At 37.2% G+C, this 17,334-nt stretch overlaps 1 protein-coding gene across 1 annotated transcript in view; it reads right to left on the bottom strand.

Moving 5' to 3' along the window:
* Positions 1–17,334, bottom strand: part of LOC128089400 (guanine nucleotide-binding protein G(q) subunit alpha) — a 113,136-nt gene that overhangs the window by 56,003 nt on the left and 39,799 nt on the right. The window contains exon 2 of the mRNA XM_052700781.1: positions 10,840–11,024. Within this exon, the coding sequence (XP_052556741.1) occupies positions 10,840–11,024 (185 nt within the window). The remainder of the gene's footprint in view (positions 1–10,839; positions 11,025–17,334) is intronic.

Raw genomic sequence — 17,334 nt, 5'->3', positions numbered from 1 at the left:
GGGGTTATTCTCTATTGTGAGAGTTCTGCTGCAAGTGGAGCGAGAGATGCAGTGGATTGGGCTCCACAATGGAGCCACAGTACAGAATGCTGGAAAGAAGAGAGAAATAATTCCACCTTTTCTACTTACTGGTCTTGCACCGGCATCTGCTTAGCAAGATGTTGCATAAAGAACATGAAATAACAGACACACACAAAACAGCAAACAAGCTTGCATCAAAACAGAAAAAAAAGAACTTTTTAAAGGGTCTGAGCCTCTACCTTATTCTGTTATTAGCTGTGAAGAGAAAAAAAAACTATGAAGTGCAGAGGAAAATGCTTCTCTGAGTTACTGATTTTATTTATAAACTGTAACTACGCTGGAACCCATAAGATATCATAACAGTCAAGATTTACCCTCATTTCTCTCATTACATTCAGCTGCTCACGCATGATGAGGAGATGGGAGATGAATGGATATTTCTGTATTTTGGGTGCAATAGGTTTCTGCTTACGCACATTTTTAACCAGGTTTCAGAGTGTCAATGAACTCCAATCTCTAAGACAAAATTACTCCACAGTAAAAGCATGCATTACATTTTTGCTCATCATAAAGGGATAGTTACTGCCCCTTCCTTACAATTATTTAAAAAACGAGATATTTTGTACTTTGGTCAACACCATCAACTGCAGATCTGGTAATATGGCATTGTTTGCTTCCACAGCCATTTGGAATATTTATTTTCAGCAAGCCTTCCATTAACACCTCCAGAACTCTGCAGCTGCAATAACCCTGACTCCACAAAGTCAGGATGTTTGGAAATGCCACCAAATCAGGAAGTCTGTATTCAAATGCCATTTCAGCTTCACGAAACTGGATAAAATGAACTTACGCCAAATAATGACCCCACTTGATTACCTCCACAATTTGCACTGCTGAAGAAAATTAAGACTATCTTGAGAAACATCTCAAGTTTATGAAAGATCGAAAGTTTAAAGGAAAAATGGCAACCAGGTAAAAGAAGCATTGCAGTTCTTACATATTATCCTTCTCTTACACTCTTCAGCAAAATACAGTTGCTCAATATCTGATAAGTAGAATACCAAAGGTGAAAAAAATAATAAAAAAAAAGCCTTGACATGATGAAAGTGGTCTATCAAATTGCAAAAAAAAATATATTGAGGGGGAAAAAAAAGCTTATTTGGTACCTTGCTGAGAAATAACTATATCATGTTCAAAGAAGAATGATTTAATGACACTAACTGAACACTGAAGTTACTAAGCAAATCTATATTCAGGAATTAACCATTATAAGTAGGTTCTTGTCAATTCAGCCTATATCTCAACTGTATTTCTCCCATCATAACAACGTATGTGGTTCTAACAAGCCCTCTCCAAGACATATTTATTTAAATTTCTTCTCATTGTGACAGTTCCATATGAGAAATCTAATTGTCATTTCTTTCCCAAGATAAAAGAAATTATACAATCTCGTTCTCATGTAGTTTCAAACACTAAAGCAACACAGAAAAACAATCTGCATTAAAACATGTGTTGAATAGACACAATTTGACTGCATTTTATGTTGACAAAGATTCTGTAGACAGTGTCTGTTTTTATGCACACAGAGGTTTATATCATCGAGCTGGGATGCATTCATAAAAGGTTCTTTTCTACTACATACCGTGGTTAGTAGATGACAAATTAGAAAAATACAATGAAACCTACTGAGATACATCCTCATGTGTATTAAAAAGTAATTATTTGAATAAGACTAACTTAAAAGATGAAAAATTAAAAATATTGTTGCATTTTTCTCATTTGCCAGAAGGGTAAAAACACCACCCACACTGCTGATTCATATGGTCTCATCAGACAGCAGTACACAGGAAGCTCTACAGGAAGACCACAAAAGATGACAGGCATCGAAAAGGGACAGACAGTCAGAAGCATAACAGTAAGTATGCACTGGAATCAGGAAACAACAGAGAAAGACAGCTTTTGAGCTACAGCTTCTCTGATTAAAATTAGAACCCCAAAACATAAATTTACAACATATTTTCCAAAATAGTGAAAAAATTATTAAATTTTTCACAGGAGAGAGTTGCTGTATAAAATATTTTGCGATGCAGTGAGTGACTACCCTGCCACAGCAAGGGTAGCCAGTGCAAGTCATTGTTTATCATACAAGAATGACATGAGCTACAAGGCTGCACTGCCATGCCCCTCTCTGATTAGGACAATTTTATTTATAAGTATTGTCCTGCTGAAGAACTTCTTGCTTGAAATGAGGCTGTTCAGAATGAACCTTATAACAAAGTTGCACAGTTTTTCCTGGTCAGTGGCACTACTACTGATTAAATCCAAAAAATTCCAAGTCTCAGTTAAGAAAAATGCCAACAGATGCTTAGATTCCTTTCCAAGAGCTGACTTGGGTCACAAGCAGCAAAAGAACTATAAGCAAAGAGGTACCATTACACAGATTCTGAAAGAACAGCGTTCTGTGAACTAATGGGCCTACACATATAGACCTGCTCCCTCTGAATCACAGACAGCCCCAAGAAACTTCTTGTCGGTAACTGAGAAACTACCTGCATAGTCAGTGTTCTCCTCCAGGGAAATCCCCTCACTGCTGTCACTGTGTAGTCTCCTTTTCAACCTCTGAGAAAATCTGTCCATTCACGATTTCCTCAGCCTTCTCCTAAATATCCCAAACATTCCCTTTGACCAGGCTTGAGTCGGGTAAGCAACTACAATTTTCTTTATAACATCCATTTTATAATTCTGCATGTCACAGTATACACATGTGCTGGTCAAACACTCTACATGTCTTTTAGTGATGTCTCAGTCTAACACTGACAGCACCACTGTTAGCATCAAAGCATCACTTAACTTCTTTTATTCAGAGGAATCTTTTTTCCATAGGATTATATAGTAACAAGCGATTGAAAAAACTCCTGCTTTTTCGCAAAAGAGAATAAATATTGAAGTTATTTTCTGACTCAGATTAGCAAATATCTAAATCTCACTTAGATTAGCAAATATCTAAATTAAAAAACCCACAAATATTTTTTTAAAGTCACCACGCCTCCTACTATTCTATGCTCTTCTTTTTATTTGCAGGTGACTGACGGAAAGAAAATGTATAATATTTAGTATGTTTTTGCACTGTTTCAAGTGGCTTTAGTTTCAATCCTTTATTTTTATGTCTCTAATTGTTAAAAGGTCAAGGCAGTATTGAAAAGCTCCAGAATGACTAAGAAAGTAAAAGAAAGGAAAGGAGGAAATAACTAAAGGAAATCCAGAAAGTTTAATTTTATGGGAATTAAGTAATTAAAGCTTCAGAGCAAACCACTTCATCTTTAATAGAGTGGAAATAAATTTTAAGTGAAAGCAGCTTTAACATGTTCAAGAAAAGGAAGAAAAGGCAACAGGCAACACTCCAAGAACTTAGAATTGCACAATATACTTCCTATTTGATTGGAACATGCGCTCTAAGGAATAAACATAGCTTTCAGACATTGGTATAATGAATTATTTTGGCATGAGTTTTATTCTCAAATGGTATTTCAATATATGCTGCTATGGTTCAAGTCACAGGAATGCAATTTTTCATTTTAATTCACACATTCAATAAAGCACTAAAATAAAAAAAACAACTCTCCCATACAAACTATTTTTTTTCTGTACCTGAGAAAGTGGACTGCTAGCTGGTACTACCCTTGCATTGATACTCAGTTTAGAAGCAATACTACAGTATGAGAACACCCCTAAAAATTCTTACATAAGGCACAAATACTGCTTCTGCTCAAATTGCCAGAATTGTCTGAGAGATTACTCAGTTTATACTGCAGGTATAAATGCTACTGATTACCTCTTCAGTACTCAGCAGATTTCTGCCTTAAATGATCCTTGAAAGAGCCCTGAGTAACTGGTGGTACCATGTTTCTCCAATTTCAAGTACCTAGAACAAGCAGTAAAAAATAAACTATTGGGCTACTTCAAAAATAGTCATAATTGAAAAAACAAGCAGTAATAGAAAGGTGAACATAAAAATCTAATTGTTACCTCATTCTAAAGCAATTCTCAAATACAGTGACACAGTATGTCCTTAAAAATGGTACAGTTTGAAGAACAAGTCTGCATTCAGATTTTCCAAGGTCAAGCTGATACTTTTCTTCTACAACATATCTAGTATAATCTCAACAGATACAGATTAGATGAGAAAAACTTGACTAAACGTTAAATGTCAACCCAGTGTTTTTTATCATTTTTGAGTAAATTGAAAATATATATATATATATATTTTATATATATTATTTTCAATATATATATATATATATAGCCAAGAAGTAGAACTACTAACCCCAAATGCCACAATAGGATTTATGAGGCTTACACAAGCATTATGTCAACACTTTTTACTCTGCAGTGCATCATCCCTACTACTCCTCCACCCAGCATATGGCTGTAGGGAGTCCAGAAAGGAAGCCAAAACCTTTTTCATGCTAAAGTGACAAACGTTTTTTCATCCAGCCTGTCAAACTGGCAACATTCGGTTTAGGGTTAATAGCGGGACAGAGTCTGGAAACCAGATGCAAAGAATGTCTTCATTTATCAAGCACACTCATTTATGTGCTCGTATGGCCAGCAATAGAGAATAAGCTCTCAAACTAGCAGCTACAGCTAGACAAAAAAAAATAGAAGAGGGCATCTTCAAACAGACTACTCAGGACAGAACCTACAATTTGAAAAGTATAAAATAATGCTTCAAATCAGCAAAATATATACATACAATTATTACTGTATCTTGAAAATGGTTTAGAAAGGTTAATTAAACAACAAACCAAATGCTAACTCTGCCCATAAGTCACACAAATTAAAATGAAACATTCTGAAACAACCTTAATTAGCATAAAAACCCTCTGTGAAAACAGTTTTTTCCATAGTATCGCTTGTTCCAGCCAGGGCACACACTCCATCGCTCTCCTGCATGATAGAGACTAAAGAAACTGAAAGCCACATAAAAGCTGAACAAGGATTAAAAGCTGTTCACAAAAGTGGCTTGCTCACACAAAATGTTTCCTACTTATCCAAAATTTTAAGTCCACCATACTGTTAAGCAACCTACAGTCATGATCTGTACACATTTTTACAGAAGCTGAAATTATTAAACAGTAGCTCTGAGTTTTGTTTCTGAAAAGAAAACTGAAAAAAAATCAAAATAAAAGAAGATACAGATAACACCATGCTTTGGTTTTCTTTTGGCAGCCTTGTTATCCAGAAGAAAAAAAAATCAACGGACTCCTGCCTCATGACTCACATTTATGTAATCACCTGCAGTGAATACAAAGTCTAGGAGCCAAACAGTGTGGGACCGTGTGTTGAGAACAGGTAGACATGCAACTGAGGTAACAAAGTGTGCAGACTTCATACCTATTTCAATCAGGGAGAAAAAAGTGCAGATGAACTTCCAGAAAAAGGAATACAAACACAAAATCTCAAAATTCAAAACAAATGAAATTTTAAAAAAGTGTTTTCTTAAATCTCTTGTTAACACTAGCTCAACCCTCAGCCAAAGCTGAATTTTACTATAAGATAAAACTTTCTTTATCTTGGACATCATCATTTGTAATATATAAAAAATTGAAAGACTGCCAAAATCTACAAAAAAAAAAAAAAAAAAAAAAAAAAAAAAGGAGGGGGGGAGGAATTTTTCTGAAGATTCCTCAGTTCATTGTTGTAAATCCTATTTCAAGCAACCTTGAAATGAACAATGAAGGCAATAAATTTCAAGGATTTTTATTATTTCTACATAATATAAACAGAAAACAACTGAATGAGTCACAGTTCTCCAGAAACGTTGATTAGAGGAAGGATATATTTTCAAAAAGTTAGAGAGGAATCTGTAAGCATTACTAACGCTTGTTCTCCACAGTAGCAGAAAGAGCAAAAAGGTGAACCTGGAAGGATAAGACATGGACATCACACACCACACCAATGCTTTTGTGAAAAGAAGAGAAGATCCAGGGAACTACAGGCCAGTCAGTGTCGCCTCTGTGCCTGGCAAGCTCATAGAGCAGATTCTCCTGAAGGCCACACTAAGGCACATGGAAAACAAAGATGAGGTGACTGATTGAAATCAACATGGTTTCACTAAGGGCAAGTCATGACTAACTAACTTGGTGGCCTTTCATGATGAAGTTACAGTGTCAGGACTTACGCAAAGAACAGTGTACTGCACAACATCTTGGTCACCAAATTGGAGAAAAATGGAATTGATGGATGGACCATTCACTGGACAAGGAATTGGTTGAATGGTCACACCCAGAGATGTAGTCAACTGCTCAATGTCCAAGTGGAGATCAGTGATGATGTTTGTTCCTCAGAGAATGGTGCTGGGACCTGTGTTATTTAACATCTTTGTAGGTGACGTGGACAGTGGGATCAAATATGCCCTCAGCAAAAGGACAGATTTAGACTAGATAATAGGAAGAAATTCTTTACTGTGGGCGTTGTGAGACACTGGAACAGACTGCACAGAGAGAATGTAAATGCCCCCATCCTGGAGATGTTCAAGGCCAGGCTGCATAGGGCTCTAAGCAAGCTGGTCTAGTGGGAGGTGTCCCTGTCTATAGCAACGGGGGTTGGAACTAGACAATCTTAGAAGTCTTCTCCAAATCAAACCATTCTATGATTCTATGATTCTTTTTTTTTCTGGTAACCTGCTTGAAGGCCTCTGCTTTAGGTTGGAGATGTAAAATAACAGTTTGTGCCAATACTACATTCCTGGTGTCTCCTCCTGCCTGAAGAACCACCTTGTTACTTGTGTTCCAATACAATAAGCACTTCATTTCAATATAGCAAAAACATAATTTCTGCTTTTCTTAAACAATACCAAGCCACTGGCCAAAGGTCAGAAATCACAAAAAGCACACGTGCCTCATCTGAGGGCCAATATACCTCAAACTTCTCATTCTGCTTAGGATTGAATCTTTCACATTATTCATATATCAGGCAGAGCACATGAGGGAGGCCACTTTCTGTAACCTATTTTTTGATAAAATATCATTTTCACTGAAGAGGTCTAGTGCATTTAACATCCCCATGTGTTTACGCAATATTAGAATGTATGAAATCTGACTCCAAATCTATTCTTGTCCCCACTTTTGTATGTTTGCTCCAGTACATCTGTCTGTCCCAGAAGAAACAAGTTAGCAAGATAAACATGGCTTCAAGATGATGTCCGTGATGACGTGACTTGAAACACATTTCCTATACCTGCATATTTTCACTGTAAAGCATTCTCCAAATCCAAAAGCCATAAATACTGAAACAACTCCAGCAGCAGACTCACTTGAAGGAAACATAACAGCAATTGTCCAGATCTATAATAAAAATTATTGTTATATTTTCAGTCTGTTGAACAACCCTTTTTTGTAGTCTGTTTTGTTACTGTTCCTCATACCACTTATGTTGTTATGACTATTTAAGAAGTTTCACGGGAACTTATGGACATGGGATTCAAGCCAGATTTCCTGCCTGTTAATCACTACCGAGTGACATTTTCCTGAAAAAGTCTGCTGAACAAAAAAGCAACTAATCTTTTGGTAGTTACATTGAAAGGTGTAGCAGTGGTATTAAGTTTTCAATACAGTAACAGTTTGTGCTGGTCTTTTGTTTGTTTTTTTTTGGTGGTTTTTTTTTTTTTTTTTTTTTTTTGCTGCAGTGTATATTTTGTGCAACTTCTGTAACAACAGCAAAGAAAAAATTGAAAGCCATCCACATACTCCCACCCTCCCACCTTTAGGAATATTAGACATGTTTTGTTGTATTGCTTATTTTAAGCTAGAAATGAAGAAATTGAGACTATGCTATCTGAAACAAAGTCTTCTGAGACACTGTTAAGAAATCTGAGAATTTAAAAGATTAAAATTGCTAATTTTCTTCATTATTTGAGACATACGATAGAAGCATAGATATACGCTTCAGTTTACTGTCAAAACAGATTATTAAAAAAATCAGTGTACATTTTAATGTCAAGAAATGTGTACTTAAATGTTTGTAACTGCACATGACTTAATACGGTACACTCAGTTCTGCAAAGACAGGCAATTTTGAAATTTGCTTATGAATACTTTCATTAAAAACTAATGCTTTTCTATTTTTCGTAAACTACTCTGAAACTGAAGAGGCAGAAGATAACTTCACAATTTGTAGTTAAAATAAGAAACAACAGAAACACAGTAACATTTACCTAAACAGAAAACACTCTATAAGACACCATTTCCTAACAAACTCCTAACAGGAGAGATCACCATCACCTATGGTCTTTCAACTCCATAGATCCCATATGTTGCAGACTAACATCTGTTCTGCGACAGGACACTTCACTTCTAATACCGTTAGTTACATTTTACAACTGCCTTCACCTTTTCTGGTAACAAATCACTCAAAGAGTCCAGATTACTATCGTGTGGGACAATGCATTTCAGTCTCTCTAGCTGTATCTGAGATGATAAAGCCAACAGCACTTTCTAAGAATTAAACTGCTAGACTTAAAACTTGTTTCTTTCTACACTAAATTAAAATAATCCCAAGTGCTTACTTAGCTGTCCTTTTTTTAGTATTAAGATAGATTTAAAGACTTCAAAATTCCACAAGCAGACATTCAAAACAACTCAACTTTAGCAATTCTTAGTTAGAGGAAATAGAATTCTTACACTAAGAGGAGAGCATTTATACTGTAGCCCCAATCTACAGTAGCTTCCCAGAATGTGAGGAATTGGATATAAGAGGCACTTTACCTTCATTTCTTTAGGACCAGCTGCATCAGTATCAACAAGCTGTAGTTTCCTATACTAAACAAGAACTAAAGTGCTAAAAATATGCTGTTACTCAAGCTTTGAGATATTCTCTCCAGAGATAGGATTTCCTGATATGATATTCAAATTAATAGGAAGTACTCTTCCTGTGTTTTCTAGACTGCTAGACTAATGGGTTTGTTTTCAGTGGACTTTAAAAAAAAAAAAAAAGGAAAAAAAAAGAAAAAAGGAACAGATTACCTAACTGATTGGTGGTCACTACTTTATAGTAACACAGTGTACAAAGTATATGCGCATCATCTTCTCTAGCCTAGCATCACATAGTAGCAAGTTTCATTTCTCTTATATTTCCAGAAGGAATTTTTAAAGAAACTCCTCAAGACCATGTCATTTGGTGACTTTTACTTTACATCTAGACCTATTCAAAACTGATAGAAATGCTTGCGAAGGAGATAAGCACAAAGATGGATTTTCACTTAAGGGGAAGTCATTTATCTGCAGAAAGTGAACAACTTTAATTAGACAGATTTGGACACGTGTAGAACACGTACAGCTACAGAAATATTCACTCCAACCATACATAACACTCTATATAGACTGAACACTCTAAATTGGAACATTAAGTATAGAACACATACTCTGAAGTCTTTTGTTTTTCCTTATTTTCTACTAACCTATGATTAGGACTATCAGACACACAGCAAAGTGACAACCAATATCAATTTTTTAAAGAAAAAAAATACCTGTGTTCACAATGAACAAACTTTTCAAGTCAGAATACTAGGAAAGTAGGCATACTGCACACAGCAAAAGTATGCACTCAACAAGTTATAATTCACACTAAAATGCAGTTTTCTTTTTAATACTAGTTACTCATTTGATTTTGGTTTCTGAAAGATGAGGGAAAGCCAGACAGCTGCAGCACACAGTCAAACTAGGAAGTTCAACAGTCTGTTTCATTATTTTGAACAATTTTCTACAATGTGCTCAAAACACTAACTCCTATTAAAGACAGATAACAATATGGATTTTGGCAGACTGGATTCTTCTAGTTTTCCACTGCATAACTCCACACCCCTTCAACATTCTGGAGTTAATTCAACATTCTGTCACCAATAAAAAGGATAACCAGACACGACTGGCAGATGCAAATGGAGAAACTAAGTTTCAGGGTTTTTTTACCTGATAATGAGTTTTAACTGTCCTATTTCTAAACTTGCTGCCTTGATACGTACAGAGCAGTTAAATTATAATAATTAAACTTCATATACATAGACGAAAGATTTTTGTATTAACACAAATATGTTTATATTTCATCATGTATTCCCTGTTCAACAGCAGCTGGATATGAAGCAGTGTAATCCATCTATTCAAGTAAATATTAAACATTTAACTCTCCTTCAAGGAATGCTTTAGATGTTTTACATATCTTTCTTTTAAAATGCAAATATTAAATTAAAAAAAAAAGAAAAGATTAAAAAGAAGTTAGGCTAGTCAAAGATAAACCTTACATTTCAAATGCAGTTTGTCCTTTTAAATTTCAATAGTATCATCAGTATCAGAAGAATCTGTTTTAAGATCTCATGTAAAATTTTTTTTGAAAATATGCCCAAAGCCAGTTATCTTCATCTATTTTTCCATGTGTCTTATTAATGGCAGTTAATTAGTTATATTAGTCATATTAATTAGGCAGTGCTGGTGTGGACCAGAGAAATTAACTGTGCTCTGGCCACAGTATGCACTGGAAGGAAAAGAAAAGAAGTGATAAACTCTAAAGAAACACCACTGAAACTCTTCCTGTAGTGAACCCCCCCAAAACATCTTTTTAAGAGTGGCTCTCATGGAGCCAGCAGCAACTCTGTGTCGTCAGAACGGCACACAGAATGGACAACTAAAGATAAGACTGAAGGATGACCCCTTTTTCATAACTTTGAGTATAATTTGTATGTGACACGCATTTTTTGAAGACTTTCACTATATTCACAGAAATAAAAAGAGGAAAAACTTGAGCTATGGAAATAAACTAAAATCTCACCTTATTATGTTCATACTTGTATGGAATTTTGAGAGTATCCATGGCTCTGATCATGGCCTGCATTGCTGTAAATATATTCTGGTACACCAGTTTTGTAAAGCCTCTTTTGTCTTCATCAGAATAACCTGATCCATGAATGATTCTCATCTGCTTGATAAACGTGCTTTTGCCACTCTCTCCTGTACCTGTAAGAGAAGTAAGAAAGATATACTTTAGTTACAGGACTCTAACATGACTTTTCAGTACAAAGCTGACACCTTATTCAGCACAGGGTGAACAGGGTGAAGCGCTGCTTCTACAGTATCTACAAAGACCAGCTGAATACCAAACAGCAGTATAAGAAACGAGGAAACTACACTAAAACTTGAATTTGGAAGATATGATAAAATAGGGTGACTTACCAACTAAACTGGTAACTAAAACAAAACTTCATATAAATTTACTGATCTATTATTTAAAAACATATGAGTTTCAGCTTTTCAAGAAATAGTTTAAAAAATAACTAACTTCAGATAATTACTATGAGATTTGTTATCACAAAAATTCAAGAAGTCACAAAAAAAATTATCATGTTTAGCCAACTTGCAGGACACTACGATAAACAGCAGTGTAAAAGCACCAGATAAGTTAATTTTAAAATAATAGTAATAACAATAATGTACTACAGTAAGCACTGTCCTGCAAACTTCAAACTCAGAAATATATGAAATCGATCTTAATTAAAATTTGGTTCATATTCATACAGAGAAATTCATAAATTTCTCAGATTTCTTTCTGGTTGTTTTTTTTTGTTTGTTTTTTTGTTTTTTTTTTGTTTTTTTTTGTTGTTGTTGTTTGTTTTGTTTCTTTTTTTAATTTCAGACAAAGCACAAGTGATTTTCTTCTAATTGAACATTCCTTAGTATTTGTCTATTTGAAGTTAAGATCTCTTTGTTGGAAATTTCATGCAGGATATCGCACTCTTTTTTTCCCCTTTCAATGAGCTCATCCTCCGTGATCAGAAGAGCTTATCTAAATTATGTTTGCTTAAAAGGAGGAGTTGAAATTTAAAATTAACAGTTGCACAGCCATATGAACCTTACATTCACTGAGATAGCCAGCCTGGATACTCAGAAACCCAACACATTCACTAGGCTGCATTGCTTTTCAGCCTTCCAGCTTGGGTTTCATTTTAATCATTTTCTAAAGGTTTCGTGTCTCATACTACAATATTCGCATCCCACGACAAAGGCAATCTGATACATTACATGATATTTTAAGTGTCTTACCAGAGAACCGTGTTTCACGGCAGTGTAATGCACAACTAAAGCATGATGCTGCACTGGCAACCCTTAAGTATGCATGCACACTGCATGACTTCAAAGCTCTAAACACATGCGTTATCGTGAAACCTTCAGCACCACTACTCTTAACCACAAAACAAACCTCTACCCCAAGTGTTCCTTATACACACATTCCCAAGCTGCAAGCAGAGTGCTATATCCTGACCTATTTTACACCCACCGCGGAGACAAGTGACTGTCGCTGTAAAGAAAAAGCACACGCTCCGAAATTGAAAAGTGAGATCAAGCCTGCTAATACACACAGCTTTTACTAGCACTCAGATAACACTGTGGTCAATACAGTTTAGGACAACTGGGAGAGTCCTTGGGAGACAGTCTTGAAGGGCAAGGAGTCCAGCAGGGTTAGATACTGCTCAAGAGGAAATTTTAAAGGCATGGAAACAGGCCACCCCCATATGCAGTAAGAAAAGTCAGTTGGGAAGAATGGCCTGGCTGAGGGGGGAGCTTTTGCTCAGACTCTGAGAAAAAATAAAAAGAGAGCTTATAACACTGGAATGTATAAGGATGTTGCTAGGATAAGCAGAGAGAAAATTAGAAAGATAAAAGCCCAGCAAGAAGTTCATATCATCACCAGACTTTGTGTAACAAAACTGTTTTTACAAACACATACAGAGTAAGAGAAGGACCAAGGATAATCTCCATTCTTCATTGGATGTGGTAGGGAACCTTACCTCTGAAGGTGAGATGGACATACTCGATGCCTTTTTTACATCTGTCTCTAATAGTCACATAAGTTTTCTTCAGGATACTCTATCCCTTGAGCTGGAAGACCAGCATGGGAAGCAGAATAAACCCTCCATAATTCAGAAGGAAACAGCAACCTGTTGTTTTTCCTGGACTGCCACAAGTCCATGAGGCTGGATGGAATCCACCCAAAGGTATTGAGCGAGCTGGTGGGGGTGATTGCTAAGCTATTTTCCATCATTTATCAGCAGTCCTGGTGAACTGGGGAAATTCCAGACAACTGAAGACTTGCTAATGTGACAACCATTTACAAGAAGGGTTGGAAGGAAGATCTGGAGATCTGTCAGCCTGACTTCGGTATTGAGCAAAGTTATGGAGCAGATCATCCAGAGGAAGATCACATGGCACGTACAGGATAACAGGATGAGGCCTAACCAGCATGGGCTCATGCAAGGCAGCTACTGCTTGACCAACCTCATCTCCTATGACCAGATGATCCACCTGAGGATGAGGGAAAGGCTGGGGATGTAGTTTACCTAGACTTCAGCAAAGCCTCTTACACTCTCTACTCCAGTATTCTCCTGGAGGAGCTGGCAGTCCATTGCTTGGAAAAGTACACATTTTGCTGGTACATTTTGCTTTACAGTGAAAAAACTGGCTGCATGGCCAGGCACAGTGAGTGGTGGTGAATGGAATTAAATGCAGTTCGTGATCAGTCATGAGTGGTGTTCCCCAGGGATCATTACTGTCCTCTTCAATACTTCACTGATGACCTGGATGAGGGCATTGAGTGCACCCTCAGTAAGTTTGCAGATGACACCAAGTCGGTACAAACTGTTGATCTGCCTGAGGGATCTGACAGGCTGGATAGCTGGGCTGAGGCCAGTGGGATGAAGTTCAACAAGACCAAGTGCTGAGTACTGTACTTTGGCCACAAACCCAAGCAATACTACAAGCCTAGGGCAGAGCAGCTGAAAAGCTGCAGTAAGGAAAAAGATCTGGGGATATTAGTCAACTGCCAGCTGAATGTGAGTCACCAAAAGGCCAATGGCATTCTGGCTTGTGTAAGAAATAGTGCAGTTAGCAGGACTAAGGACGTGACTTGCTGTCCCTCTGTATCATCACTTGCACTGGTGAGGCCGCACCTCAAGTTCTGTGTTCAGTTTTTGGCCCCGCACTACAAGAAGACACTGAGGGCCCAGAGTACATCCAAAGAAGGGCAAAAAAGCCAGTGAGGGTCTGGAGAACAAATCTTATGAGGAGCAGCTGAGGAAACTTGGATTGTGTAGTATGAAGGAGGCTCAGGAGAGACCTGATCGCTCTCTACAAATACCTGAAAGGAAGCTGTAGTGAGGTGGGGGGGACGGGTGGTTCAGTCTCTTCTCTGAAGTAACTAGAGATAGGACGTGAGGGAATAGCCTCAAGTTGCATGAAGGAAGGTTCAGACTGGGTATTAGGAAAAATTTCAGAAAGAATGGTGAGGTACTGAACCAGACTGCACATGGAGGTGATTAAATCACCTTGGAGGTGATTTAATCCTTGGAGGTGTCTAAAAAAAATTTGTAGATGTGGCACACAGGCACATGGTTTAGCAGGCATACTAGCAAAGTCAGACCTCATGATCTCAGAGGTCTTATCCAACCTTAGTAATCCTAAGAGTCCAGCAACAAAGGCTCTGACCATCTTCAGGGGACTGCATAGCCCTGGCAGAACTCTCCCCATGCAAGCTGGTAAATTACAGATGACTGAAAACTGAGAGGAATGAGAAGTCAGAGGGTCATCCTAAGGGACCTCAAAAAGCCAGAGAAATGGGCTGACAGGAGCTCCACAAAGTTCAATGAGGAAAAGCATGTGAAGTCATGAAGCATGCAGACAGGAGCAAGCCCAGACACACAGACATGCTGAAGCCACCCAGCTGGAAAGCAGTTTTGTAGAAAAGACTATGGGGAGCCAGTTTGAAAACAAGCAAACACTGTACCCTTGTCCATAAAGAAGCTATGAATATTCTTGACTGTATTACTCAGGATAACAGCAGCAGGTTGGAGGATGTGATCCTTTTCCTCTTTTCAGAATGTGAGGCCACAACTGGAGTACTACATTCGGCTCTGGGCCCCCCAGTCAGAGACACATGACATACTGGAAGGGGTCCAACCTAGGGCAACCAGGAAGACAAAGAGACCAGAGCACCCCTCTTATGAAGAGAAGCTGAGAGAGCTGGACCTGTTAAGCCTGGGAGAAGCAATCTTATCATTCTCCTAAGTTGGTCTCCCTCCTGAATATAAACTCCATTTAAGTACTGGGAAGCTGCAATAATGTCTCCCTAAAGCATTCTCTTTTCCAGGCTGAATCAATCATAGAATCACAAGGTTGGAAAGGACCTACAAGATCACCTAGTCCAACAAGCTCAATTCCCTCAACCTTTCTTCATAGAAGAGGTGCTCCAACCCTGTGATCACATCTGTGGCCTCACTGTGATCCTGCTCCAACAGCTCCACATCTTTCTTGTGCTGGGGGTCCCAGGCCTGGACATAGTAGTATTTCAGATGAGACGTCACAGAAGCATAGCAGAGCAGGACAGCAGGACATTCTAGTCCCTTGTTTTGTTGGCCACTTCTGTGTTGGTGCAGCCCAGGATACGCCTTCACTTTCCAGATTGCAAGTGGACGCTGCCAGCTTACATCAACCTTCTCATCCAACAGAATGCACAGGCTACACTCTGAAGACATTACTTTTTCTATTCTTCTGACACATATACATAGGAACATGACTCTGTTTCATAAGTGACATAAAATGCCATATTATACATTCTAAAATATTTTGGTACAATTTTCTAGCTTTTCTGAGAAATGTCATACTTTTAATATAAAAGTCTGTTTGACTTAAACCTATAAAGCACAGAATTGTGAGTGATATGCCCTTCCAACATAATGAACTCTTAAACAAATTCTGCCCTAATGGATAAGAAAACCACTTGCATCAAACATTTCTGAATCAACAGAATACAAAGGCAGCTGTCATTTTTGGTCCAGACACTTCCCTGTAGGATCACCCAGATTCCTTTCAAATCCTCAAATGCAAATTCAGCATTGAGATAGGAAGAAAATGCTTCCAGTACTACTGCCTTAAGAGACGAAGTATCTTATAATTATTTATCAGGAGTGCAGTATCACACGCAAACAGGAAGAAAAAATGTTGATAAAGCCATCCGCAGCACATTGTGGAAGACAGTATTTCAGATTATTCACAACGTAAAACATCTACTAAAAAACCTAGGTCAGATGCAACCTATCCTTTTACGTGGTTGTTCAGTTGTGTGGTATTGTACTAGGTTTGTCAGCTGAACACCAGAAATACACTACCCTTGGAGACCTAAAGATTCATTGGTGTGTATATATTTTATATATTTCATACATGTATATGTATGAGAAAAATATTTATTATGTGTAGTGTATAAACACACACAGCCACAAAACAGACTTGCTCTGGTTTATATCTTCTACCTATATCAATATATAAACACATTCACAAGTGTGAATTCTTTTTCAATAAAAAAATAGGCAAACCACTATCCATATGAAAACAAAAAATCTGGTTTTTTTGAGGATAGTTAAAAAAAATACCTTCAACTTTGTCCTTCTTCAGGTCAGTGCTCAAATTGTCCTGTGACCTCCAACAAAATAATCTTTTGATTAAGTAACAATGAGAACATTTCTAATGCTCAACTGCACAGCATGTTGCTTACACAGGGGCAACAGGTGAAAAGGAGCCCTGCTGAAATAGGAAATCATGGAAAATTTCTTGCCGAGAATACACTGAAATAGGATTAAAGCATAAATGATAGAAAACAATAAAAATTACAGGAATTTCTCAAAAGTGAAGACACCCGTTTTCAATACACAGGAACTGACAAAAACTTGATAGTTTCTTTTACATGGTCACAATCAAGGAAAAGAAAGTTGTCTTTTATTCTTTTAAGATTGTCGTTGACAAGAAAAGCAGACAAAGAAATGTCAGGCACAGCTTTCTTTTAAAAAAGAATTGAGTCAAGTCTTTCTGTAAAGCAGTCCTATTTATATGAAAACTGTTTAATAGTGATAAAACATCACTTTTATGTCTACAGAGATTTGCTCAGACATTTCACTCAAGCCAAAATAACTAGGGAAAAAAACAAGCAAGACAGGGAAACAGGGAAAAATTGGGATTAATGAATTACCAGAGTTAGTTAAGCAAAAACTGCAATCACTACAGCATTGTTCCTGGTGAAGAGAGGGCATAACAGTTACAGCACTGCAGTCAAATCTAGATTTTAATTTTTTAATATATTTTTAGTCTTTTAAAATCTCATTATCTATACAACGAGAAGATCAAAGAAGTGTCTGATTACACATGAACTGTGTTTTCTACAGCTTCATCTATTACAGAGCAAGTTGAGAACACATGCCTAAAATCTTACTTTTTGCTATACAAA

The sequence above is a fragment of the Tympanuchus pallidicinctus genome, unplaced genomic scaffold (assembly GCF_026119805.1).
Source record: "Tympanuchus pallidicinctus isolate F22 unplaced genomic scaffold, pur_lepc_1.0 scaffold4, whole genome shotgun sequence".
Taxonomy (NCBI): Eukaryota; Metazoa; Chordata; class Aves; order Galliformes; family Phasianidae; genus Tympanuchus; species Tympanuchus pallidicinctus.
Note: the sequence above shows the minus strand (reverse complement) of the source record. Positions and strands in the feature narration are given on the sequence as shown.